We start from the raw sequence: 26,046 nt of genomic DNA on the forward strand, positions 1-26,046 counted from the left end.
TAGATTAATTAAAGGCGTTGTGACCATCAATATTATAGTATCAAAGATAGGCCTAGCTAGCCTTCAACGTGAATTAGTAGTCTTTGTGGCTATCAATGTGAATTTCTAGCCTGTTTGGCTATCAACGTGAATTATGAGCCTTTGAGACAAATAACGTGAAATAATGTGAATTCCGGAATGATACTAAAAGATTGATTGGTCACAACAATAAAAGTCAAGGGAATATTAATGCATATGTATTCATGTACATGTCACACGTATTTCATTGTTCTTTTATATTGTTTAATCCGTTAGAGTAAAACTTATACTGATTTATGCTCATTGAGTTGTAACTCATATCAAATGCGAATACTTTACAGGTTATCCTAAAAACTAGACTTTTGCGTGATATCATGTTTTGAGTGGTAAATACAGGCTTAAGTCACAGGTCGGCCAGCTAATGCTCCAGACTCCCTACTCTTCAGCACTTGTATATATAGTTATACGTAGCTAAGTCTTTTGGGAAGCTATTTATAATTTTTGTGTCAAATCTGTTTGTATAACTTAAGGAAGAATGTGGGATTGTAATATTAATACATATGCTTGTGTGTATTTAAAATTTGAGCGCTTGAACCTATTTAGTTTTTATGAGTATATATTCAATTAGATTAAATCATGTAAATACAATGAGGTATAAGAGTGTCACATTTAGTTGGTATCAGAGCAGGCATATGATTCTTAAGACATATATTTATTCATGTGCATATGATAAGTTATAATTATATAATTTTAAGCTATATGCATATATTTATAGGTCTATGGATATGAATCAAGATATTCATGTTCCTATTGCACAAGGGAGTGGAGGAGTAGCTGGCCAACAGTCTAGAAATGTATCATATGCTCCACAAGTACACTTGCATGCAGACAATGTAGATATATAACAGGAAGTGGAAGGACCTAGAATTGTTCCTGGCGATGAACATGTAAAACGTGACTATAAAGAACTCAGGAAGTTTGGGGCAATTGACTTCCCTGGCACTGTAGATCCCGCTGAAGCAGAAAAATGGTTGAAAAGAACTGAAAGGGTATTCATTATGATACGTTGTGCTCCAGAGGAGAAGTTTGATTATGCAGTGTTATTGCTGCAAGAAGATGCATATGATTGGTGGGAGACCGTTCCGGACTCAGCTGTACAACTACCAATATTAACTTGGGATGATTTTCGACGTGAGTTCAGAGACAAGTATATGCCTGAGATTTACAGGGATGAAAAGCAATGGGAATTTTTGACTTTGAAATAAGGGATTATGAGTGTAGCTGAATATGAGGTAAATTTTACATAGTTATCTCATTATGCAATGGCTATGGTCTCAACCGTAAGGGATCGATATAAGTGTTTTGAAGAAAGTCTCAAATATGATATTTGAAGCAATATTACTCCCGGAGATCTTCGTAGTTACACTGACTTGTGAGCTGCAGCCATTAGGGCTGAACGTTTAATCAAGGAAAACCAACTTTCTTTCAAAGGCCCAAAAGAAAAGGATCCAGATTTTCAGGTGGATTTGGTGGAAGACCAGGCAAACGTCAGAATTTTAGTTCACCTGCACAATCATTTACAAGAGGAAGTACTTTCGTATCTAGGGGTGGAAAGTCCTATTTTTATGGGAATGCTAACAGAAATCAACTAGCAATAATCCAAACAAAAACCACATGTCCACACTGTGGTAGACAACATCTTGGGGAATGTCGAGGAATTTCTGGAGGGTGCTATTTTGTGGTGAACAAGGACATTTTGTGAGAGAGTGTCCCAGAAGAGTAAACAGTGAGCAAGCTGCATCAGAGATACCTGTTCAGAACAGGGGAACATGAACATCTTTTGGCAGAGATCGAGAAAAAGTTACTAACGCTGGTGGTGGTGTTTGCCAGTCTGAAGCACAGAGCTCTAGGGCACCTACACATGCACGAGTTTTTGCGTTAACCAGAGATGAAGCCGCGGTAGCACCTGAAGTAATTACTGGTAAAGTTCTTTTCAATAACTTAGAAGTTTGTGTTCTTATTGATCCTGGATCTACACATTCATTCATATCATCTAAAATGACATCACATATGCACAAGAATCCTAACACGTTAGATTCTAAAGTGAATATTTACACTCCAATGGGTGAGGTAGTAGTTGTGGGTAGAATATATAGAGATGGTTTTATTCAGATAAGCGAGGCAAAGTTACATGCAGATTTGATAGTCTTATCATTCCATGAGTTTGATATAATATTAGGTATGGATTGGTTATCTAGACATCGTGCAAAGGTAGATTATTATACCAAGGAAGTTATAATTGATTCTCCTGGTCAGAATAAAGTATTTTTTGTGGTGATCGTCAAATGATACCAAGTTGTTTAGTTTCTGCTTTGAAAGCTTTTAAGATGATTAGGATTGGTTGTGATGCTTATTTAGCACATGTGATTGATACTAATGCCACTACAAGTAAACTTGAAGATATTCCCGTGGTTAAAGAATTTTCAGAGGTATTTCCAGAAGAATTTCCAGGAATGCCACCAGATAGAAATACATAATTTTCTATTGAGCTTCTTACAGGTACAACATCAATTTCCAATTCTCCATATCGAATGATATCAGTAGAATTAAAAGAGTTAAAGAAACAATTGATAGAGTTACTAGAAAAAGGTTATATTCGTCCAAGTGTTTCACCTTGGGGTGCGCCCATATTATTTGTTTAAAAGAAAGATGGTACCATGAGATTATGTATAGACTACCGGAAGCTGAATCAAGTCACAGTAAAGAACAAGTATCCATTACCAAGAGTTGATGATTTGTTTGATCAATTACAAGGTGCATGTATTTTCTCAAAGATTGACTTGAGATCAGGTTACCATCAGTTAAAGATTGCAAATAAAGATATTCCCAAGGCTGCTTTTCGCACACGATATGGTCATTTTGAATTTCTAGTTATGCCTTTTGGATTAACTAATGCACCAGCTGTATTTATGGCGCTGATGAATAAGGTATTTCAACCTTTTCTTGATAGGTTTGTTATAGTATTCATTGACGACATACTCATTTACTCCAAAAGTGCACAAGATCACGAACAACACTTGAGGACGGTTTTGCAAACCTTAAAAGAGAAACAGTTATATGCCAAGTTGAGAAAATGTGAATTCTAGTTAGACCATATGGTATTTCTAGGACATGTTGTTTCTAGGAGAGGGATAAAAGTTGATCCAAAGAAAATAGAGGCGGTACTTAATTGGGAGGCACCAAGAAGTGTCACAGAAGTAAGAAGTTTTTTGGGTATGGCTGGTTATTATAGACGTTTTGTAGAAGGATTTTCGAAGATTGCAGGACCAATGACTAAGTTACTTCGAAAGAATGTGCCTTTTCAATGGAATGAAGCAGCATAACAAAGTTTTGAGAAATTGAAGCATCGATTAACCTCAACTCCTATCTTGGCTACTCCATCAGGTCAAGGAGGTTTTGTTATTTATAGTGATGCATCTCACCAAGGATTAGGATGTGTTCTAATGCAACATGGAAGGGTTATTGCATATGCTTCAAGATAACTAAGGTCGCATGAAATTTCATATCCGGTTCATGATTTAGAGTTAACAGCAGTGGTATTTGCTTTAAAAGTTTGGAGGCACTACTTATATGGTGAAACATTTCAGATTTTTACTAATCATAAGAGTTTGAAGTATTTAATGAGTTAGAAGGATTTAAATATGAGATAAAGACGGTGGGTCACACTTTTAAAAGATTATGATTGCACTATTGAGTACCATCCGGAAAAAGCAAACACAGTGCCAGATGCATTGAGTAGAAAGAGTAATAGCAATTTATCAAGTCTTCAGGTATCTTACCTACCATCCTTGATTGAATTGAGGGCAATGAATGTAAGTTTAGATATTGAGAGCATTGGAGTGTTGCTTGTTACATTAAAAATACGACCAGTGTTGAAAGAGAGGATACAAGAAGCACAACCACGTGATCCAAAATTGGCAGATATTATCTAGAATGTGAAGCAAGGAAAATATACCGATTTTAGAATGCAAGATGATTGCCTTATGTGTGGTGAGAGAATTTGTGTTCCTGATGTTGATGATCTACGTCGAGAAATTTTGGATGAAGCTCTAAATGCACCATACGCTATGCATACTGGAACAACCAAAATGTATCAGACTATGAAACCTCATTATTGGTGGCCTGAAATGAAAAAGGAAGTAGCAGAATTCACAGCAAAGTGTTTGACATGTCAACAGGTAAAAACAGAACATCAAGCTCCAGCTGGTAAGTTGCATCCTTTAGCAAATCCTGAATGGAAATGGGAACGAATTACTATGAATTTTGTGATGGGTTTATGATGTGGATCGCACCAAAAATAAAGAAAAAAGAAGAAGAAAAGTGATAAGAGAAGAAAATGATATTTCAAATGAACACGAACAATCCAGAAACGTGAACTTTGAATCTCAAATTGCTTAGATCAATCCAGAAACTAAGTAATTTGAATCTAACCTTTAAAACAATCCAGTAATTAAAGTTTAGAGGAAAGAAAAACTACTCATAGTTTATCTCAAAACAAAATTTTTATATCATCCAGTGTCTCCCTTAAAAGATTACATGAGAGGGGTATTTATAGGCTTAGACAATAATCCAAACCCAATAGGATTCCAAGAGAAATTCAATATCAGCTTGAATTAGCTAATATCTAAATCCTTCCAGGAAATAAATTAAAAACCAAACCCGAATAGAAAAAGATAAAAACCAAATCTAAATAGGAAAATAAAATCCTAAGTGCTTAAAACAAGAAAAACCCTTTCAAGTGAAAGGTAAAAACTTGCAAACAAAATTCGAAGTAATAATTATATAATATAATAATCAGCTACTTGTCCAACTTCATGCATCGCTCCTTTATTCCTTGTTATCCAAGTAAGCTTCATAACCCATGTTTACATCCTCTCCAGTTGAACATCACCACAAGTACACATAACCAAATCCAAATTAACATATTCATTCCTTGATCCTCATTATTCTCCTCTCCTTTGAAGAAAACTCGTCCTCGAGTTCTAAAGTATTTAAGAATAAGCACATAACGAGATGATTTCTCGTAGAACTTGAAAGTTTTGAATTGCAATTCCATGACCAGTATCTTAGGAAGTAAACTCGAAAGAATAAGATAGTTTGTTGAGATAGATGCATTCAACAAGTTCTCTACCCCTAGAAAATCAATGTGTTCTATGATGATGATGTTGTTTTCCTTGTACACAACCTCTTTAGTTTGGAACATATCCTCGAGTACCTTTTTCTCTTCAACCATGTCACAACACACAAGTTTAAGAGATGTATCTATTTGATTTTCTTCAACAACCAAGACTTTATCATCATGTGACTTTCTTTCTTCATACTTCTCTGTTATAGCTTCTTTTGTAACTGGTTCATTCTTTTCATCGAAACTCGATGTAGTTGCCACTTTTAATACCTGGTAATCAACAACAAGATCCGCAACATTCTCCACACCGACCAAGTCTTCTTCTTTAGTTTCTTCTGAAAGAGTAAATTCGTGAAGGGAAGACTTCAATTTTTCATCTTTATGAAAAGATTCAAATTCCAAAGCAAGATTGCATACATAATTAAACGAGATATATTGACTTGATTTAACCTTTCGATAAATAGGCAAATTCAATCCACGAATAAATCTTCCAATTTTCATTATTTCCGTCTCCTCCAAGTCACAAATAAGACGCAATCTATAAAACTTAGAAGTATACTCAGAAACACTCATAGTACCTTGAGAGAGGGATGCCATCTTTATTATACATTCGAATTTATAATGCAAAAGAATATATTTTGCACAAAGTTTCTTCTTCAGAGATGTCCAAATCATAATCTTTTCTTTTCCAGATCTAACTCTTTTTTTGTTTAGATTATCAAACCACAAGCATGCTTGCTTTGTAAGTTTAAGCGCTGCAATCTTGAATATTCTCATCTCAGTCCAACCTGTATAAGCAGAAATCTTGTCGACTTGTGTAACCCATTCAACAAAATCATCTATGTTACCCAAACCTGTAAAATAACCAAGCTCTATACCAGGATCACAGACTTCATCACTATCTTTCACCTTAAATAAATTTTATAAAATTCATCAAACCTCGATTCCGTTGAATTAGCAAGCTTTTGAGTACGTTTATCAATCTCATCCAATTTTCCAAGTAATTTTATGAGCAATTCATCTGTAGCCATAAGAAAATCTGATTTTTTTTATGAATAGTACCCCGTGAACAGTGCCCCGTGAACAGTAACTCGTGAATAGTGCCGATGAACAGTACTCGGGAACAATAACCCCGTGAACAGTACTTGTGAACAGTAACTCGTGAATAGTAATTTTTTTTTGAAACCTAGATCTCCCAAAAATTAATAAATTGGAGAAAAAACCTTGGCTCTGACACCAAATTGATGTGGATCGCACTACAAATAAAGAAAAAAGAAGAAGAAAAGGGATAAGAGAAGAAAATGATATTTCAAAAGAACACGATTAATCCAGAAACGTGAACTTTGAATATCAAATTGCTTAGATCAATCCAGAAACTAAGTAATTCGAATCTAACCTTCAAAACAATCCAGTATTTGAAGTTTAGAGGAAAGAAAAACTACTCATAGTTTATCTCAAAACAAAAAATTTATATCATCCATTGTCTCCCTTAAAAGATTACATGAAAGGGGTATTTATAGGCTTAGACAATAACCCAAACCCAATAGGATTCCAAGAGAAATTCAATATCAACTTCAATTAGCCAATATCTAAATCCTTCCAGGAAACAAATTTAAAAATCAAACCCGAATAGAAAAAAGACAAAAACCAAATCCAAATAGGAAAATAAAATCCTAAGTGCTTAAAACAAGAAAAACCCTTTCAAGTGAAAGGTAAAAACTTGCAAGCAAAATTCGAATTAATAATTATATAATATAATAATCAGCTACTTGTCCAACTTCATGTATCGCTCCTTTATTCCTTGTTGTCCAAGTAAGCTTCATAACCCATATTTACATCCTCTCCAGTTGGACATCACCACAAGTACACACACCCAAATCCAAATTAACATATTCATTCCTTGAACCTCATCAGTTTACCTAAGACTCAGAAGGGAAATGATGCTATATGGGTTATTATTGACCGTTTGACAAAGTCTGCTCATTTTCTACCTATTCGGTAGGGTTGTACACTTAATCATCTAGCAAAGAGGTATGTCAATGAGATTGTGAGACTACACGGGGTACCTATATCTATTATTTCAGACAGGGATCCTAGATTTACATCACGATTTTGGAAAAGTTTTCAAGATGCCTTGGGTACTAGGTTAAATTTCAGAACATAGTTTCATCCTCAAACTGATGGTCAATCAGAAAGGAAAATCCAAACTTTGGTAGGTACATTGAGAGCATGTATACTTGAATTTAGAGGTTCGTGGGATGAATATACCGCTTTAATGGAATTTGCATACAATAATCAGTTTCATAGTAGTATTGGCATGGCACCTTATGAAGCATTATACGGAAGAAAGTGCAGAAGTCCATTGTATTAGGATAAAGAAGGTACGACAATCTTGGAGGGACCTGACATTGTTCAAAATATACTTGATAAGGTTAACATCGTGAAGGAAAAATTGAAGACAATTCAAGATCGTCAAAAGAGTTATGTTGATCAACACAGACGAGAAATGGAGTATCAAGTTAATGAAAAGGTGTTCTTAAAAGTATCTCATTGGGAAGGGGTGATGAGATTCAGTAACAAAGGAAAGTTAAGTCTGCGGTATATGGGGCCGTATGAAATTATTGAGAGAGTAGGACCCTTAGCTTATAAGCTAGCATTACCTTTAGAGCCTTCTCAGATTCATAATATTTTTCATGTTAGGAGGTATCGTTCTGATCCTACACATGTTTTAAAAGATCCCGATATAGAGATCTATGAAAATGCAAGTTATGTAGAAAAACCAGTAGAAATTACGGGTCAAAAGATCAAACAGTTAAGGAATAGAGAGATACCACTAGTTAAGGTATAATGGAGGAATCATACTCGAGAGAAAGCAGCATGGGAAACAGAGGAGAGCATGAGACGTCAGTATCCCTACCTATTTAACAATATAGGTATCTAATTTCGAGGATGAAATTTTTAATAGGAGGGGAGAGTTGTCAGATCTCTGTCCGAGAAGCACACATGAGCATGCATTTAATATTTAATAATAAGTCATTTATATTTTATTTTAGATTTTAATTGTGTTACTTGTTATTGTTAATAATGAGTTGATGGAATTTAGTATCAAATGTGCAAAATATTAATATATTACAAAGTGTATGCATTTAGTTATATGACGTTTATGTGATAGCTTAATATTATCAGGAAAGTAATTATTAAAGTTACAGAGATTCGAAATTTGCTAAGTGAATATTTAAATTGATATAGGTTATGATAGATTTGATTTTCGGATACAAGTTGAGGCAAAATGAATTATATTAAAAATGTCAAAAGTTACACAAACATTATCAAGATTATATATTTAGAATTAAACTAGAATAGAAGTAGATATATAAACAAATGATGATTTAAAATAATAATAATAATAATAATAATAAAATACTAGATGTTAGTAAAAGAAATAAATAATATTATTAAATGAACTAGTAGTACATAAATTTTGTTTCATGGGCCCTTCTTTTACAAATTTGCAAAGCCCAATTAAAAGAAAATTTTAACATTGATTACTAAGTAGATTTGGGCTTAAAATAATTAAAATGGGCTACCACATCTTATTCATGAACCAATTACTAAAAACAAGTTTGGTTAGTTGTGGTATAATATATTATTTAATTTAAGTGTTCTGAGAAGAGGAGAAACTATGGCCTAATACTAAAATTGTTACATAAATTATTTATGTTATAATATTTTTAAGGAATATGTTAGGATTACATTGGAGTAGTTCTAACACAATATAATATATTACTAAATTTTAAGTTAAAAAGTGAATGGGGACCGAAAAAGATTTATATAAAACAAACAAAATAAGAAAGAATGGCCTCGAATAATAATAAGATAAGTTTAAAAAAAATTGATGATAGCCATGACCATCAGGATCATAACGTGGGTTGTTAAAAAGCTGTATAAAATTTTATAAAATTGGATACTTAATTAATATTAGTATAAAGAGTGTGGTGTTTGATAAATAAAAAAAGTGGCTAAAAAAAATAAAAATGAATTATGAATTAGAATTAAAAAGTTACAAATGGTTGGTCAATAAATAAGTATAGGCCTTTTCTTTTTGTGTCGTAATTATTTACAAGCCCAAATCATAAATTAAATAGAATGGTTAATTTTAAAACATGTTCCATTATGCTTATTTGGGCTAATAACTAAAAATATAAATTTGTATGGTACAATGTTTACTATTTAGTGGTGTTAACCGGAAGTCAGGGAACCATTTAATTAATTTTATGCAAATGTGTTTCTTTATGTATATATATAAATAAGACCTTGTTTGACAAAAAAAATGAATATAGATAAAAACACGTGTCTTCACCCATGGAAGATTAGTGTCTATTAATAGGAAGCCAGCCAGGGTCTTGACATTTTGATAACACACTGGAAAAAATTAGATAGGAAAAAAAGGTAGAGGAAAGTATAAGCGAGAAAACAGAAAAAAAGAGGAATAATAAGGCACCGTAAATTTTCTCTTTGTTATGTCACACAACACTATAGAATGGGGTTAAATATAGTGTTTATACAATTAAATCGATTTCAACAGATGTAACAAAGATCAAGTATTTTCAAATAAACTCTGTTATAATAGAAATGTTGTTCTCTCTTAGTGTTGAACAATATCACTAAGAGCTGCTAGGTTACAATGTATAATGTTCTCGATAATGATAACACATATAGTGTAAGCCCTAAGCTGTATTTATATAGTACACAATTACAAGATATCTTCTAATTGATATAGAATATAATTATGTCTCCTAAAATATATCAATTAGATATATTCTACAAGTCTTCTAGTCCTCTAACTCTTTATGCATATCTTCTTTTGTTTTAGTCCAGATCTTCTCCTGTAAATTAGCCGCATTCCTTATTTGAAGTCTTCCCGTAATTAACTCCTGATATATATCTTCCGACGTCTTAAGTTCTGATATTAATTTCTGACTTCAGTAAATTCTGATTTTAGTAAGTCCTGATAAGTCTTATTGTTAAGTTCTGAAAACTAAACACAAATCAGATTAGACATGACATCTCAAATATATCTAACAATCTCCCCAAACTTGTAAATTATGAAAAATATACAAGTTAATAGATTTGATGATGTCAAAAACATTTAAGTACAAATGCAATGAGAGTTTAATAAGACAACTAACTACAACTTACAGTCCTTGTAGCTTTTACCAATCTCACTGAGTTAATATGAATCCAAAGTGATTCTTGACAAAGTTTGATATCAGCTTTTCTTCTTTATTCCTCAGGACTTGAGCTATTGTAGCTTTGACTTGTTTCAATTCTTCACCCTGACTTCCAATCTGGTAGATTGCAGTCCTTAATGCTGAGATGTGATTTCTTTCCAAACCATCACCAAGTCTGATCACCCTTGGATGAGAAGAGTCTTCATTGTAGCACATACATTTCTCTTTCAGAATCACTTCAAGTTTAGAAGAATCCTTCTTCATTGGAATTTCACTTCCATAATCTTCAACTATGTTTGGAATGAATTCTATAACCCTTGAACCAGAAATTCTTGCTTTATCTCTTATGGTCTTCATTATGAAATTTGACCATCTCCTGGTAATCTCAGACTTTATATCTAAAAGATAATGAAAGAATTGAAGTTTTTTCAGAGATTTGTTTAGCACATCTGATTCTGACATTTGATATGTTCTTCCATCTTCAAGAAATAGAATCATATTTTCTTTGACATTATGCTTATCATGAGAATCCAGTACCACTTGAACAGATATAACCTTGTCAAGGTGATTCTGTGTAACTTCTCCAAGAGGTTTATCAGTCAATAAGAATGGATCTCTAGTAGCTACTTCAACTCTTGTTTTGATCTTGGTTTCATCAGAACCTAACCCTGCTCTGTCTCTTGGTTCTCTAGCATTCAATCCAATAGTCATGAAGTCAGATAGCAATTGACTTTTCTTTGGATCTGATGGCTTGACATTCTTCCATAGGAGTTTCTTTTTATCAGCAACTTTCATCTTGTCTAAATCAAATTGAGCACTGTCAGAGGTTGATGTCTTGATGACTTGATCAGGATTTACTATTTCTTCTGTAGCTCGCTGTTTTTCACTCTGAACAACTTGAGCTTTGTCAGAGGTTGTCTTGAATTCATTAGTTATCTTCCTTCTTTTCAGATTTTGAACATCTTCATCTTCTGCAGCTGTGTCATCATAAACTTGAACCATTTTGCACACTGGTTTCAGTAGGATTTGAGGAATCTTCATCTCCTGTGACTTTGTTGGTTCATCAACTTTTCCTTTCCCTTTATCTTTGGGATCAATCTCAACTTGTGATCTTGTCTTAGGCTTTGAAGCCTCAGAATTTGACTTTTCCTTGATCACAATGCCTTTTACTTTATGCCTTGGAGGTTTCTTAGCATCAGAAGCTTTAGACTTTAGATTTGTCTTCTCAGCTATAAATCTAGTTTCTTTCTCCTTGAGATTCTCTAAATTCATTCCAGGATTATGCTTGAGAAATAGTCTTCTAGCAATCTCTTCATCAAGTGTCTGAATTTTAGGGTCTTTGTAGTAGACAGTAGTCTGCTTTCCCTTGAGATTCAGAGTTTGCAAAAACTTCTGAGAGTCTTTACTTCCTCCTTGAATCAAAACATCAGAACTTGATATCAGAGTTTTTGATTATCAGAACTTCCTATCAGAGCTTAAGCATTAACAGCATCAGAATTTGTCTTCTTTTGAGTAGAAGTAGAAGATTTGCTAACATCAGTAGTTAGTTTCCGTGTAGAAACTTTGCTGCTTTGCCCTTGACCTTGGCCATTGTTTGGGTTTCCCTGGTCATCACCTTTGTCATCCTTTTTCTTCTGTACTTGAGTATTAGAGCATTTGGACTTAACTACCTTCTCCCCCTTTTTGGCATCATCTGGTAGTAAGAGAGAGAGAGAGAGAGAGAGAAGAAATTCTACTGAAGATTGAATTTCATTAAGTTGAGCTTGTTAAGAAGCTTGATTCTGCAGGACCTCAGAAATTTGGGCCTGTTGCTATTCTTGAACCTTCTCAATAGCTTCAACTTTCTCAGAAATAGGTCTGATAAACCTCTTTTTGTCGAGCTTGATCTCCATATCCAGCTTATCAGATGTTTCCAAAAGTTTGTCAACTTTTTCATGAGTGATTGAGTGTTAACCTTGAAGAGACTTGATACTTAGAGCTTTGAGTTGTGTCTTGAAATCAAAGTTTGTCAGCAACTCATCAACTTTTGCAATATGCTCTGTCAGAACTTTGGAGCTTGGAATGTAATCAGATTCATTCCACTTCTTGGTCCACTCAACCCCTCTGTGAGTTTCTTCCCAAGGAACAGGAGCAGCTTGTTCAACAAATTTTTCAATCAGTGCCTCCTTTCCAAGAATGGGAGCTGGAGTATTAACTGGAGCTGACTCTCCAGAGTTTGCAGAAAACTCATCATCTTCTGACAGTACTAAAGTATATGTCACTGAAGGTGATTCTGCAGTAACTTCATCTAAATTCTGATCATCAGAATTTATCTCCAGAATTGGAGTTGTTGGTATCTCAGCCTGTAAGATAGGAGAAGTAGCAATAGTTGGCTGAGCTGCAGTAGGAGCTTCCAGATAGAGCACAGTTGCAATGATCAGCCTATGAAGGTCAATTTCAGGACTTAATCCTGAATCTTCAACTATGACATTATCATGAATAGGAGAGACAGGAGGTGTGATCACTATATCCTGAACAGTGTCTTCAGTATGAGTTGGAGGTGGTAAAAATTCAATTACTATTGGCTTTAAGATCAGAGATTCCTGATCCCCTTTCTCAGCTTCATTAGTATCCTCAGATGAAGGTTATGCCAAATGCCTTCCTGCTCTCTGTTTCTTTGATCTCCTGGATAATGAAGGAGTTGCTTGAGTAGCATCAGAACTTGAGGTTCTTTTTCTCTTCAAAATATCTGAACCCTCAGCTTCAGTTTCTTTCTGAGAAGTTTCCTTTTCAGCTGCTACCTCCTTCTGAAAAATGACATTTTTAGCTTCAACTATCACAGGTTTCCGTTGCATGAACTTGGACTTGCTCACCTTCATCATCAGATTTATCCCTAAGAATCATCCTTCTTCTCCTTGGTGGAGATTTAGGAACAGATTTTGCTCTTTTAGGCCTGTAGGATAAAGTTCTGATGGTAGGTACTGATGGTTGAGGTTGAGATGATTGAACTGGCTGGAAATATATTTTGATGGTGGGTTGAGTTAGTTGAGGTTGAGAAGTGGTAGGTGGTTGATTGGTTGTAGGTGCTAACGGAGGTTGGGATGGTTGTACATCAGGATATATAGCACTGTATGTGAGAGGGTCAGAGTTTACTAAGACCTGTTTTACTGACTGTGGAATTTGGAGGGGTCTTAGTACAACCTTCTTATTATCAGTAGATAATAAGTCAGTGAAAGCCCTTTTAGCAAGTTTAAAGGGTTCAATTATCTCACTAGCTAGTTGAGGCTTATCAGAACTACGAAAACTGTAAATAAGTTGGCAAAATCTAGCAAAATATACAATATTTCTGTCCTCTTGCATCCTATCCCCAATAAATCCTAGCACAACACTAGCATAATCAAAATGAGATTGAGTAATTGGAGCATACCCAATTTGCTGACTAAGGATTGGAATTGCATCAAAGTTGGAGCACTTGTTTGCAAAGGCCTTGGTGATGCAGTCGATAAAGAAACTCCACTCCCTTCTTATATGGAATCTCTTCAATTGTCCAAGCTTTGCCAAAGGCTTTTCATAGCCTAGATTTGCCATCATTTGTTGAAGAGCTGGCTCCTCAACTGTTGAATTGAAAATACAATCTTCTGGTAGATGTAGAGCTTTGCGAACAGTAGACATAGTCACCACATGTTCATCCTCCCATGTTGTAAAGATAATACTTGGGGACCCATTTACACCACCATCATCATATACACCACTCCTCCAAAACTCCAGTACTTGAGTTCCTGAAAGTGCTTCTAGTTGGGTCAAAGCAAACGCAATCTCACTGTTAGCAAGAAAGTCCTGAACGAAGTGAAGATCTGATGGAGCTTCATCCTTGCTTAAAAAAGTCATGTAGTTGTTGGGAACAAACTTGGATCCATTGAAAATGATATCTTTTGGTGCCATTTTTGTAGAGAAATAAGTGAGAAAATGGGTGTTTGCAAAGTGTTTGATAAAATGCATGTGAAAAATAGAGCGTATGAGAATATTAGAATGAGAGAGAGAGAATAATAGAGATAAGAAAAAAAATTAGAAAGTAGGTAAAAGACTGTAAAATCTTTTAACTCCCATATTTATACTCTCTCCACTCAACAGCTCTTTTTGGAAGTAAAACAGACATTTTACACATGTCAGCTAGTAAATAGTTAAAGCAGTAGTTAGTGGGCACGAGAAATAAGTAGTAATTATTGTGCACATGCAGTTGTCAAGGTAAACACGTTTCCCATAACCAAATGATTATGACTGTTTTTATCTCACTTAAATATTTTCTGATAAAATATGACCGTTACAGTAAAACCACAAATAAGTCGAGTAAATAAATAATGCCATATAAGCATCAGACTTTCCATCAGGATTTGCATCATAACTTGACTATTATCAGAATTTAACGGTCATCAGAACATTGCTTCTATACTCAAAAAGTGAATGTCTGTTTCTGTGATTCTTCATACAAATACTGACTGGTTTCTTCAGAGTTTAATCATCAGAACTTTCATCAGAACTTGTCCTCAGAATTTATGCAAATAATACTTAACTGTTTGTCAAAAACAACTTAACCACCACAGTAATTTTCATCATTCACATCGAGTGAGAGTGTGTGCATTTGTAAATGATCAGATAAAGATTAAAGTCTGATAAATTTCAGTATATCTTAGAAATAAGGCATAACTAAGAAAAGTGCTTAAAATCTGTCTTTAATTTTGAAGTCTACTATAGAATAAATTTATGCAAGAGTCCACCTCAACTGTTTGTGCTCATTTTATGCATCTTTTGACATTCTTTTTACAGTGGCTTCTCAGTGTAAGTGAGTCACAACTGCGATCAGAATTTATGCTATTATCAGAGTATTTCTCCAGTAATAAGAGAATGTGAAAAGTCACCAAGAAAAATTTATTTGCTTTTCTAATGCATATTACTTAATACCAGTAATGCACTTGGGTCTTTCTTTTCACATATTTACTCTAGATCTCAAAGGAGTACCTGATTTTGATTTTCTTCTTTTCTTTTCTTCAGATAAGTAAGGCTTATCAAGCATGTAGTTCATCCTTAAGATTTACTGACATCAGAATTTGACAGATAAGAAGCAAAAATCTAGTTTGTGACTTAGTAATAAGATACACAAAGTAAATTTGACTAAGCTCAAAATCAGAACTTGCTTGTGTTAATGAATTTCCACATAAACAACTAATTCAAATATGGGATTTCTAGTATGTTAAAGACTACTAGGTCAGCATCTAGCATAGTAATCCTCATTGGAATGAATAGCCACATAACATTCAAAACGCTATCAGAGTATATAGAATCACATCAGATAACAATCAGTATTTAATATATTATAGTTTAAGCACAAATTACATAGAGATAAGACAATCTGTAAACACTGATCATAAAGTCTGATATATGAGAACAAAAACTAAGCATATTTTGAGAAAGAACCTGAGACCATTCCAAGTTCATTTACCAGTCTTGTAAAAGTAGCTTTACATAGTGGTTTTGTGAAGATATCTTCTAGTTGTTGTTTTGTTGGAACAAAATGCAATTCCACTGTACCTTCCATCACATGTTCCCTTATGAAATGGTACCTAATGCTGATGTGCTTTGTCATTGAGTGTTGAACTGGATTACCTGTCATAGCAATAGCACTTTGATTATCACAGTAAATTGGTATTTTAGAAAATTCTAACCCATTATCCAGTAACTGATTCTTCATCCAAAGAATATGTGCACAACAGCTTCCTGCAGTAATATATTCTGCTTCTGCAGTTGATGTGGAAATTGATTTTTGTTTCTTACTAAACCAAGAAACCAATCTGCCTCCAAGAAATTGGCAGCTTCCACTGGTGTTTTTCCTGTCTATTTCGCATCCTGCAAAATCTGCATCTGAGTAAACTATTAGCTTAAAATATGATTCTCTAGGATACCACAGTCCTAGATCAGTTGTACCCTTGAGGTACTTGAAAATTCTTTTCACAGCTATTAGATGAGGTTCTCTTGGATCGGCCTGAAATCTTGTACAAAAACAGGTAGCATACATGATATCAGGTCTACTTGCAGTTAAATAGAGTAAAGAGCCAATAAAACCTCTGTAATTAGTAATATCTACTGATGATCTAGTATCTTTATCTAACTTGGTTGCAGTGGCCATGGGAGTGGATGCAGTTGAACAGTCTTATATTCCAAATTTCTTGAGTAAATTTCTGGTGTACTTGGATTGATTTATGAAAGTACCTTCTTCATTTTGCTTGACTTGAAGTCCCAGAAAATAGCTAAGTTCTCCCATCATACTCATTTGATATCTTAACTTCATTAGCTTTGCAAACCTTTCACGGAGTTTAGTATTTGTAGAACCAAAGATGATATCATCAACATATATCTGTACCAAAAGTAAGTCATTTCCATGGTTGAGGTAGAATAGTGTTTTATCAATTGTGCCTTTGTTAAATCCACTTTCCAGTAGAAATTGAGCTAAAGTCTCATACCATGCTCTTGGAGCTTGCTTAAGGCCATAAAGTACTTTATCAAGTCTGTAGACATTATTAGGAAATTTTGGATCTACAAATCCTGGAGGTTGTTCAACATATACTTCTTCTTCCAACTCTCCATTGAGAAAAGCACTTTTCACATTCATTTGAAAGACTTTAAACTTTTTATGAGCAGCATAAGCCAAAAAGATTCTTATGGCTTCCAATCTAGCAACTGGAGCAAATGTTTCATCATAGTCAATACCCTCCTGTTGAGAGTAGCCTTTAACAACCAGACTTACTTTATTTCTTGTAATTATGCCATCACTGTCAGTTTTATTTCTGAACACCCATTTTGTGCCAATAATGGATCTGTTCTTTGATCTAGGCACTAGGGTCCAGACTTTATTTCTTTCAAATTCATTTAACTCTTCCTGCATTGCTTGCACTCAATCAGCATCTTGAAGAGCTTCTTCCACTTTCTTTGGTTCAGTCTGAGATAGAAAGGAATGATAGAGACATTCATTTGATGTAGCAGTTCTAGTTCTGACACCTGCTTCAGGATCTCCAATTATTAAGTCAGGTGTATGTGCTTTAGTAGTCCACTTTCTTGCAGATGGAAGCTGTTCTCTAGAACTGGATCCTCCCCCATGATCCATGCTGTCTCCATCAGCATTTTCTAATGTTCCCCCTGAAGTTATGCTCTCTGAAATATCAGAATTTGAGTTGGATCCTTCAGGAATTGACGAATCAGAGTTTTCAGAATTATCAGAATTTGGCTCATCAGAACTTGATGAATCAGAACTTGAAGAGCCAGTGACAGGTTCTGATGCTTCTTGAGAGTCTTGAGATGTGGTAGGATCATTAGCTTGCTCCCCCTAAACAGGTGCATTTTCCCTTGGAGTGGTTACCACACTTTCGATGACATCAGAATTTACCCCGTCAGAACTTACAGGATCAGGCTTTAAGCCATCAGAATTTACAAAATTAAATCTTCATTTTCAAATCTCAGCTGATCATGATCATTGAAATCTTCAAGTCCAATAATCTTTTTTATCATCAAAAGATACATTGATAGATTCCATGACAACCCTTGTTCTTAAATTGTAGACTCTGAAGGCTTTTGTGGAAAGTGGATATCCAACAAAAATCCCTTCATCAGCTTTTAGATCAAATTTTGACAGCTGTTCAGGATGAGTATTAAGAAAAAACACTTACATCCAAATACATGAAAGTATTTCAGATTTGGCTTCTTTTTCTTCACCATCTCATATGGTGTTTTTCCATGCTTGTTTATGAGTGTAGCATTCTGTGTAAAACAAGTAGTCTGCACAGCTTCATCCCAAAAGTAGGTTGGCAGCTTTGCTTCATCAAGCATAGTTTGTGCAGCTTCAATGAGAGTCCTGTTCTTTCTTTCTACAACTCCATTTTGATGTGGAGTTCCAGGTGCAGAAAATTCCTGCTTTATTCCATGCTCTTTGCAGAACTCTTTCATGATTGAATTCTTGAACTCAGTGCCATTATCACTTTGTATGATTTTAACAGAATCTTTGACCAATTTATCCAGCTGTCTAACATGATCAGTTAGAGTAGATGCAGTTTCATTCTTCTTGTGCAAGAAATACACCCAAGTGTATCTTGTGAACTCATCCACTATAACCATAGCATATTTCTTCTTTGCAATGGACATGACATTGACTGGACCAAATATATCAATATGCAGTAAGTGATAAGGCTCAAGAATTGAGGATTCAGTTTTGCTATTGAATGAAGATTTTCTTTGTTTTGCCTTTTGACATGAATCACAAAGGCCATCACGAGCAAATACTGGTTTGGGAAGTCCTCTCACAAGATCTTTCTTTACTAGCTCATTTATGTTGTTGAAATTTAAATGAGAGAGTCTCGTGTGCCAATTCCAGCTTTCTTCAATTGATGCTCTACTCAACAGATATATTGCAGAACCATAGAATTTGTTGAAAGCCTGGCTTCATATATGTTACCATGTCTGTAACCTTTCAGAACCACTTTGCCTGTAGAATTACTTACAACTTCACAGTGTTCTTCAAAGAAATCCACATGATAACCTCTATCACAGATTTGACTCACACTTAGCAGATTGTGTTTAAGTCCTGAGACAAGAACTACTGTTTTAATGATGACATTCCCAAGATTGATATTGCCATATCCCAAAATCTTTCCCATGTTTCCATCACCATAAGAAACTCCTCGTCCAGCTTTCTCCACAAAGTCTGATAGCAGGGCTTTATTTCCAGTCATATGTCCTGAACATCCACTGTCCATAACTAGGATGTTTTTCATGTTGCCCTGCAATCACAAAGACCACTATTGGTTAGTTTTAAGGACCCGGACTTACTTGGATCCTTTGGTCTTTTTAAGTTTATTAGCATTTGCAGCGGATTTAGTTTCAGAGTTTATGCTAACATGCTTTTTATCAGATATTTTATCAGACTTTGCATCAGAATTTACACTGGAAGGAATTACACTAACTTTCTTCAAAGATGGTTTTATTTGATAATAATCATAGTACAAACTATGATATTCCTTACAAGTATAAATAGAATGCCATAAACTACCACAATGAAAACAAGGATTTTATGGTTAAAACCTAACAGACTGACTCTTAACTCCTGATTTAGGAGGTAAAGAGTTTATATCTTTATTTTTCCTGTAAAAAGAAGCAAGATGGTTAGAGTTTCCACATTTATAGCATTTCTTTCTAGGAGCATTAGGAACAGGCATATAATTATTGCTTTTATTCACACCTTCCTTTCCATTCCTATTTTTCCTAGCTTCCTTTACCTTGTTCAGATTTCTAATCTCTTTCAACTTATACTTAAGTTGCTTCTTTGTCATTAAGCCTATGTTTACTTTAGCTGGTTTATCCTATTTTAATTTATCAGAAGTTGACTTTTCTTTTACTTCTGTCTTAGAATCTTTCATCTTTTCAGAATCAGACATAACAGTTTTTGCTACAAATTTAACAGGATTTACCTTTGGCTTAGTAGTCTGTATAACAACAATTGGCTCAATTTGCACAGTTCCTTTCTCACTTTTATCATTTCCATAACATTAGCCCTCTTTCCAGTTTCCACTACTTAGTATATTCTGAGTTGTTCTGCCAGAGTTAGTCCAAGTTCTGATGATCTCTCTTTCCTTTTCTAAATCAGTTTTTAAAGATTCTTTCAATTTTAGCACTTCATCTCTAACATACAAAGCCTCATGTCTTTCTTTCTTAGTTTGATGAAGAAAAACTAACTCCTTTTCTAAATAGTCATTTCTGTTTTTAAGAGCAAGACTTTCAGATGTTAATCTTTCACATGTTAAAGTCTGATCTCTAAAACTAATGAACATGGTTTTAAGGTATAATCTCAACTCAGTAATATCATCAGTATGAAAAGCAAAAGTTGTTTGAGGTACCTTCAATTCAGCAGTGTCAGTACTGCTATCAGCATTTGCCATTAAGGCATAGTTCACCTCATTTTCAGAATCGGAAGTGTCTATCCAGCTTTTCTTCTTTATGACAAGTGCCTTGCCTTCATCATTTTTTCCTTTCTTGCAGTCAGGAGATATGTTGCCTCTTTCACCACAATTGTAGCATTTGACATTTGAGTTGTCTCCTCTGTCAGACTTTCCTTCTTTGCCTTCAGACTTTCTGAACCCTTTCTTATCAGAACTTCCATATTTCCTGGAAAACTTCTTGCCCTTTATGAATTTCTTGTAGGCTATCTTTGTGATACCCTTCTCCATAAGAGCACACAGTTGCATCATCTCTGCATCAACATCAACTTCAGATAAACTTTCAGTTTCTGAATCATCATCATCAGAATTTGATGACTCTGAATCAGACTTTATGATGAGAGCCTTTTCTTTGCCCTTCTTTGAGACAACAACTTTAGGAGACTCCTCCTCAGCTTTAAGAGCAACTGTTCTTGACTTTCTTCTATGCCTCTTTCTCCTTTGATCCATCTCAAGTTCATAAGTCTTGAGCATACCATAAATTTCATCAAGAGTAATTTCAGTAAGGTCATAGTTGTTTCTTATGGTAGTAGACTTCAAATCCCAATTTTCAGGAAGAGCTAAAAGGAATTTTATATTTGAATCTTCAAGATCATATTCCTTGTCCACCAATGACAGGTCATTCAAGAGTTTGGCAAACCTGTCATATAAATCAGTTAATGACTCATCAACTTTTGAGTCAAAGTGCTCATACTCTTGAGTGAGTATAGTCCTCCTATTCTTTTTAATTGCATCAGTTCCCTGGCATCTTGTCTCTAAAGCATCCCATATCTCCTTTGCAGTCTTGCATCCAATTACCCTGTTTGACATGACATTATCAATTGCACTATGCAGCAAATGCCTTACCCTTGCATCATTGGCAATAGATGAGATATCTCCAGGTGTGTATTCACCTCTCTCCTTTGGTATGGTCTTTGCTGGTTGATCAATAATTGCAACAGAGAACTTGGTAGGCTTATATGGTCCTTCATTAATTATGTCAAGGTATTCTGGATCTGTAGCTTCCAGAAACATAGCCATCTTCACTTTCCATATGAGATACTCAGAAGATCTCAGTGTGGGAACCCTAATAGTATCATATCGACTGTGGGTTTGAGTGTTTTGAGTTTCTTGAGTTTTGGTGGGCTTAGTTGGGGTATGTGTTTCTTCATACATGATTGTTTGGATCTTTACTGTATGTGTGTTAACAGAATAGCTCTGATACAACTTGATAGGCCACACAACACTATAGAAGGGGGTTGAATATAGTGTTTATACAATCAAATCGATTTCAACACAAGTATATAACAAAGATCAAGTATATTCAAATAAACTCTGTTACAATAGAACTGTTGTTCTCTCTCAGTGATGAACAATATCACTAAGAGCTACTAGGTTACAATGTATAATATTCTCGATAATGATAACACATATAGTGTAAATCCTAAGCTGTGTTTATATAGTACACAATTATAAGTTATCTTCTAATTGATATAGAATATAATTCTGTGTCCCAAAATATATCAATTAGATATCTTTTATAAGTCTTCTAGTCCTCTAACTTTTTATGCATATCTTTTTTTAGTCCAGATCTTCTCCTGTAAATCAGCCGCATTCCTTATCTGAAGTCTTCCCGCACTTAAGTCCTGATATATATCTCCTGACGCCTTAAGTTCTGATATTAAGTTCTGACTTCAGTAAGTTCTGATTTCAGTAAATCCTAATAAGTCCTGTTGTTAAGTTCTGAAAACTAAACACAAATCAGATTAGACATGACATCTCAAATATATCTAACACTCTTCTTAGATCCCCGGCTTCTAATCCATACATAATTTCATTTTGGAGACGAGGTCTTGGTTGTTAAAGTGATATCAAGCAGACTTGATCAAAATTAATAGACCAAAATTGATAAAAGGTGAGTATAAATCGGAATTTATTCTAATATAATTATCTTTACAAGTCTATTTTAATTACTTGATCATGAGAATATTACTTGAATATATTGTTTAATAACCTGTGCACGTTGTGAACTGTTTATTTATGTGACTGTATAATTACTGTGTTGTGCTTGTTGTAAAGTAGTTATAATCATGTAACCTGCTACTTGGATTGTTTTTAACATGCTATAAAGATGAATAAGCATTTAGATTAATTAAATGCATTGTGACCATCAATATTATAGTATCAAAGATAGGCCTAGCTAGCCTTCAACGTGAATTAGTAGCTTTGTGGCTATCAATGTTAATTGTATATCCTTTTTGGCTATCAACGTGAATTATGAGCCTTTAAGGCAAATAACGTGAAACAATGTGAATTCCGGAATGATACTAAAAGACTGATTGGTCACAACAATAAAAGTCAAGAGAATATTAACACATATGTATTCATGTACATGGCACAAGTATTTTATTATTCTTTTATATTGTTTAATCTGTTAGATTAAAACTTATACTGATTTATGATCATTGAGTTGCAACTCATATCACATGCGAATACTTTACAGGTTATCCTAAAAACTAGACTTTTGCGTGATATTATATTTTGAGTGGTAAATACAGGCTTAAGTCACTGGTCGGCCAACTAATGCTCCAGACTCCCTACACTTCAACACTTGTATATATAGCTACACGTAGCTAAGTCTTTTGGGAAGCTATTGATGATTTTTGTGTCAAATCTGTTTGTATAACTTAAGGAAGAATGGGGGTTTGTAATATTAATACATATGCTTGTGTGTATTTAAAATTTGAGCGCTTGAACCTATTTAATTTTTATGAGTATATATTCAATTAGATTAAATCATATAAATACAATGAGGTACAAGGGTGTCACGTGGGAAGTTTGATGCCAAAGCAGATGAAGGCATTTTTGTTGGATATGCAGTTGGAAAAGCATATAGAGTCTACAATCTCAGAATCAACATTGTTATGGAATCTGTACATGTTGTGTTTGATGATAAAAAGATTGAAGGACTGCAAGATGGAGATTTCTATGAAAGCCTCAAATTTGGCAATGTTAGATATATTTGAGATGTCATGTCTAATCTGATTTGTGTTTAGTTTTTAAAACATAACAACAGGACATATCAGGCTTTACTGAAATTAGAACTTACTTAAGTCAGAACTTAAGACGTCAGAAGATACATATCAGTATTTAAGTGCGGGAAGACTTCAGATAAGGAATGCAGCTGATTTACAGGAGAAGATCTGGACTAAAATAATAGAAGATATGCATGGAAAGAGTTAGAAGACTAGAAGACTTGTAGAAGATATCTGATTGATATATTTTAGGAGACAAAATTATATTTCATATCAATTAGAATATATCTTGTAACTGTGTACTATATAAACACAGCTTAGGTTTTACACTATAGGTGTTATCATTATCGAGAATATTATTCATTGTAACCTAGCAGCTCTTAGTGATATTGTTCATCACTGAGAGAGAACAACAGTTCTTTTTAACAGAGTTTATTTGAATATACTTGATCTTTGTTACATACTTCTGTTGAAATCGATTTGATTGTATAAACACTGTATTCAACCCCCTTCTATAGTGTTGTGTGACCTAACAAGTGGTATCAGAGCTTTTCTGTTAACACACATATAGTAAAGATCCAAACAATCATGTCTGAAGAAACACAAACTCAAACCAAGCCCACCAAAACTCAAGAAACTCAAAACACTCAAACCCACAGTCGATATGAGACTATTAGGGTTCCCATACTGAGACCTTCTGAGTATCCCATAAGGAAAGTGAAGATGGCTATGTTTCTGGAAGCTACAGATCCAGAATACCTTGACAGAATTAATGAAGGACCATATAAGCCTACCAAGCCGTCTGTTGCAGTTGTTGATCAACTAGAAAAGTCCATAACAAAGGAGAAAGGTGATTACACGGCTGAAGACATCTCATCTATTGCCAAGGATGCAAGGGTAAGGCATTTGCTACATAGTGTTATTGATAATGTCATGTCAAACAGTGTAATTGGATGAAAGAATGCAAAGGAGATATGGGATGCTTTGGAGATAAGATGTCAGGGAACTGATGCAATCAAAAAGAACAAGAGGACTATACTCACTCAAGAGTATGAGCACTTTGACTCAAAAGCTGATGAGTCATTAACTGACTTATATGACAGGTTTGTCAAACTCTTGAATGATCTGGCACTAGTGGACAAGGAATATGATCTTGAAGATTTAAATCTAAAATTCCTTTTAGCTCTTCCTGAAAATTGGGATTTGAAGTCTACTACCATAAGAGACAACAACGACCTTACTGAAACTACTCTTGATGAAATTTATGGCATGCTCAAGACTTATGAACTTGAGATGGATTAAAGAAGTAAGAGGCATGGAAGAAAGTCAAGGACAGTTGCTCTTAAAGCTGAGGAGGAATCTCCTTAAGTGGTTGCCTCAAAGAGGGGCAAAGGAAAGGCTCTCATCATAAATTATGATTCAGGGTCATCATATTCTGATGATGATGATTCAGAAACTGAAAGTTTACCTGAAATGGATGTTGATTGTGACGCCCTCAATCTCGGGGTTAGGAAATGAGGACCCACACACCCTTAATCTAATATTTAAATAAGCATAAACCCCGATAACTACTAACAGGATCAAACAGGATAAAGTATAAGACAAGATTACAACTACCAATCATAAAATATAACTTACAACCCTAAAATAATTTTAAATATACATAGTCGATCCCGGCTTGGAACCGACAGATAACCCATTGTATCTTTACAACTTTCTGGCTAAGCGCTTTCTCACTCAAAAACACTACTTCCTGCTCTGGCAACCGGAAACCCTCAACACGGTAGGGACCACCAGGTACGAGTAGTGCGCCTAAGCCTGACCATCTTCTTGCTTAACTGCCATGGTTAGATTAAAACAAAACATATGAGTATAAAACTCAGCAAGTAACTATTAAGCAGTTCTACAATATGAAATCCACAATTTACTTTACCAAACTCAGGGCATTCTACTTTATCAGTTCAAGGTGGCAGATTTCCATCTTTCGGGTTATGAAAGGGTTATGAAGGAAAAATGCGGGGCTTTCAAGGAATAGGGCTCGAAGCAGGGTGAAAGCTGACATTCATCACAAATCATTAAAGGATCAAAACAGATCTTTCAGAAAGGAAAGCAACAATATCTCACTACATGGAATCAATTATATTATTAACATATTAAAATCAGGGTTCACGAGCTTTAAGTTTCACAATATCACAACCAACTATTTAAACAACAATATAAACCATTTTTCATTTTCAAGAATCAATTACTGAACAGGAAATTTCAGTTTCATTTTAAGTATTCAATATAGAACCCTTGATTGGACCACTTTATCTTTTCATTTCATTTTGATACGGGTGATTAGCCTGTACTGACCTCCATCCGGTCTTTAAGGTACCATACGGCATAATTTTAGCCTTAAACTGGACCAGCCCCGCTAGCCTCTTACAATGACTGGACTAGTCCCACTAGCCTCTTACGTCCAATCCAATCCATCAGGAATTCATTTTGGAAAACCTTGAGTTGGAAAAAGTAGGTTTTTTAAATTCATTTTATCATTACCAAGAATATGAAATCATTCGGACTATTTCAAGTCGAAACTCATT

The 26,046-nt window shown here is 34.6% G+C and overlaps 1 protein-coding gene across 1 annotated transcript; it reads left to right on the forward strand.

Annotated features, from left to right (window-relative positions):
• Window positions 1-665: 665 nt before the first annotated feature.
• On the forward strand, window positions 666-3,401 carry LOC141718399 (uncharacterized). The gene is made up of 7 exons (XM_074520780.1): window positions 666-670; window positions 794-872; window positions 927-1,225; window positions 1,866-2,289; window positions 2,406-2,507; window positions 2,853-3,005; window positions 3,165-3,401. Exons 1-7 carry the CDS (start codon window positions 666-668, stop codon window positions 3,399-3,401), a joined length of 1,299 nt encoding a protein of 432 aa, XP_074376881.1.
• Window positions 3,402-26,046: the final 22,645 nt, after the last annotated feature.

The sequence above is a fragment of the Apium graveolens genome, chromosome 4 (genome assembly GCF_009905375.1).
Source record: "Apium graveolens cultivar Ventura chromosome 4, ASM990537v1, whole genome shotgun sequence".
NCBI lineage: Eukaryota > Viridiplantae > Streptophyta > Magnoliopsida > Apiales > Apiaceae > Apium > Apium graveolens.

Excerpts from the sequence above, each read along its gene's own strand:
- LOC141718399 (XM_074520780.1), top strand. Across the intron at positions 2,290-2,405 it reads TATCTAGACATCGTGCAAAG|ATGATTAGGATTGGTTGTGA; the intron begins GTAGATTATTAT and ends AAAGCTTTTAAG. Across the intron at positions 3,006-3,164 it reads TTATGGCGCTGATGAATAAG|TTAGACCATATGGTATTTCT; the intron begins GTATTTCAACCT and ends TGTGAATTCTAG.